The 1,032-nt window shown below is 52.8% G+C and overlaps 1 protein-coding gene across 1 annotated transcript; it reads right to left on the bottom strand.

Moving 5' to 3' along the window:
• Positions 1-389: 389 nt before the first annotated feature.
• GNI_065530 (hypothetical protein) lies at positions 390-803 on the bottom strand (the record flags this gene model as incomplete). Its single annotated transcript, XM_011131834.1, has 1 exon — positions 390-803. One exon carries the CDS (start codon positions 801-803, stop codon positions 390-392), a length of 414 nt encoding a protein of 137 aa, XP_011130136.1.
• Between the last annotated feature and the right edge of the window lie 229 nt (positions 804-1,032).

The following is a 1,032-nucleotide window of genomic DNA, read 5'->3' as shown; positions in this document are numbered from 1 at the left end:
TAAATCGCCCCCTTATCCCCTCGTCTGTAAACATGGCGTTTTGCATTGACAACCACCTTACCACGACAATTTCTTGTCCGGACCACGGAAGCATGAACAAACCGTGTAGCGCGGCCCATAGTCACGAGCCACCACTACTGGTAGCGCACACCACTCCGCGTGCGGAGTGATGTGCGGTGCCAGTAGAAGCTTCGTCAGCGTGTGTCTTATCCCGGTGATGTCAGCGAAGACGACGGATTTAGGGTGTTGACGCCAAGGCAGGGTGAACAGCACTTACACCAAGGCATTGGTGATGTTACCCAAGGATACCGACCGTGAGACAGGTGTGAAAATTGTCCAGAAAATTCGAGTCAAAAAACAACCATACAATCACCGTGCGGCGTCTGTTTTTAGAAGAACAGTGTGTATCGGCATCCCTTAACGGTCGGTGTGGCTGTAACTTCGACGAGAGGCAAGCCCTCTCTATTGGTGATTCCGAAGTCGTAGCCTTCGATGAAGCAGTCACTGTCCAATTCTCTGCACCACCGATTGGCGGTCCGTCGTACCGCACCTTCGACAAGCGCTGCTGTATTACATACGGCCATCGACTGCGGCAGGTCGTTGATGGTGATAGTGCGTTTCCTCAAACGACCGAATCCTTGGGGCTTAAATTTGAAACGACTTTCCAATCGACCAGCGACAAACACATCCTCCAAGTCACCATTCACATACATGCAAGTAGCCGGCGAATCAATCACCAACAATCCCAACACTGACTCCAAACTCCTTCTCTGACTCGTCTTGCTCGTAACTGCTCTCGCCATTTTTCCTGCCCAAAATTCATGAATAATTTACCACTACCCCCCACGTTACGTCCCACCCAGTTTGCCAAACACCCCCATCAAGATCCCCCCCTCGCCCTCCCTCGCTCTGGTCTCCCGTCCGCTTGTGTTCATCGGCGACCGGCACTCAGCAGCGGGACTATATGGTGTACAGCGCCTCGGTAACAGACGAGACCGACCTCCTGTGGAACCAACTCATCCAGGACGCACA

The sequence above is a fragment of the Gregarina niphandrodes genome (genome assembly GCF_000223845.1).
Source record: "Gregarina niphandrodes unplaced genomic scaffold scaffold00010, whole genome shotgun sequence".
NCBI classification, from domain to species: domain Eukaryota; phylum Apicomplexa; class Conoidasida; order Eugregarinorida; family Gregarinidae; genus Gregarina; species Gregarina niphandrodes.
The sequence above is the reverse complement of the archived record's forward strand: the minus strand, read 5'-3'. Positions and strand labels throughout refer to the sequence as shown.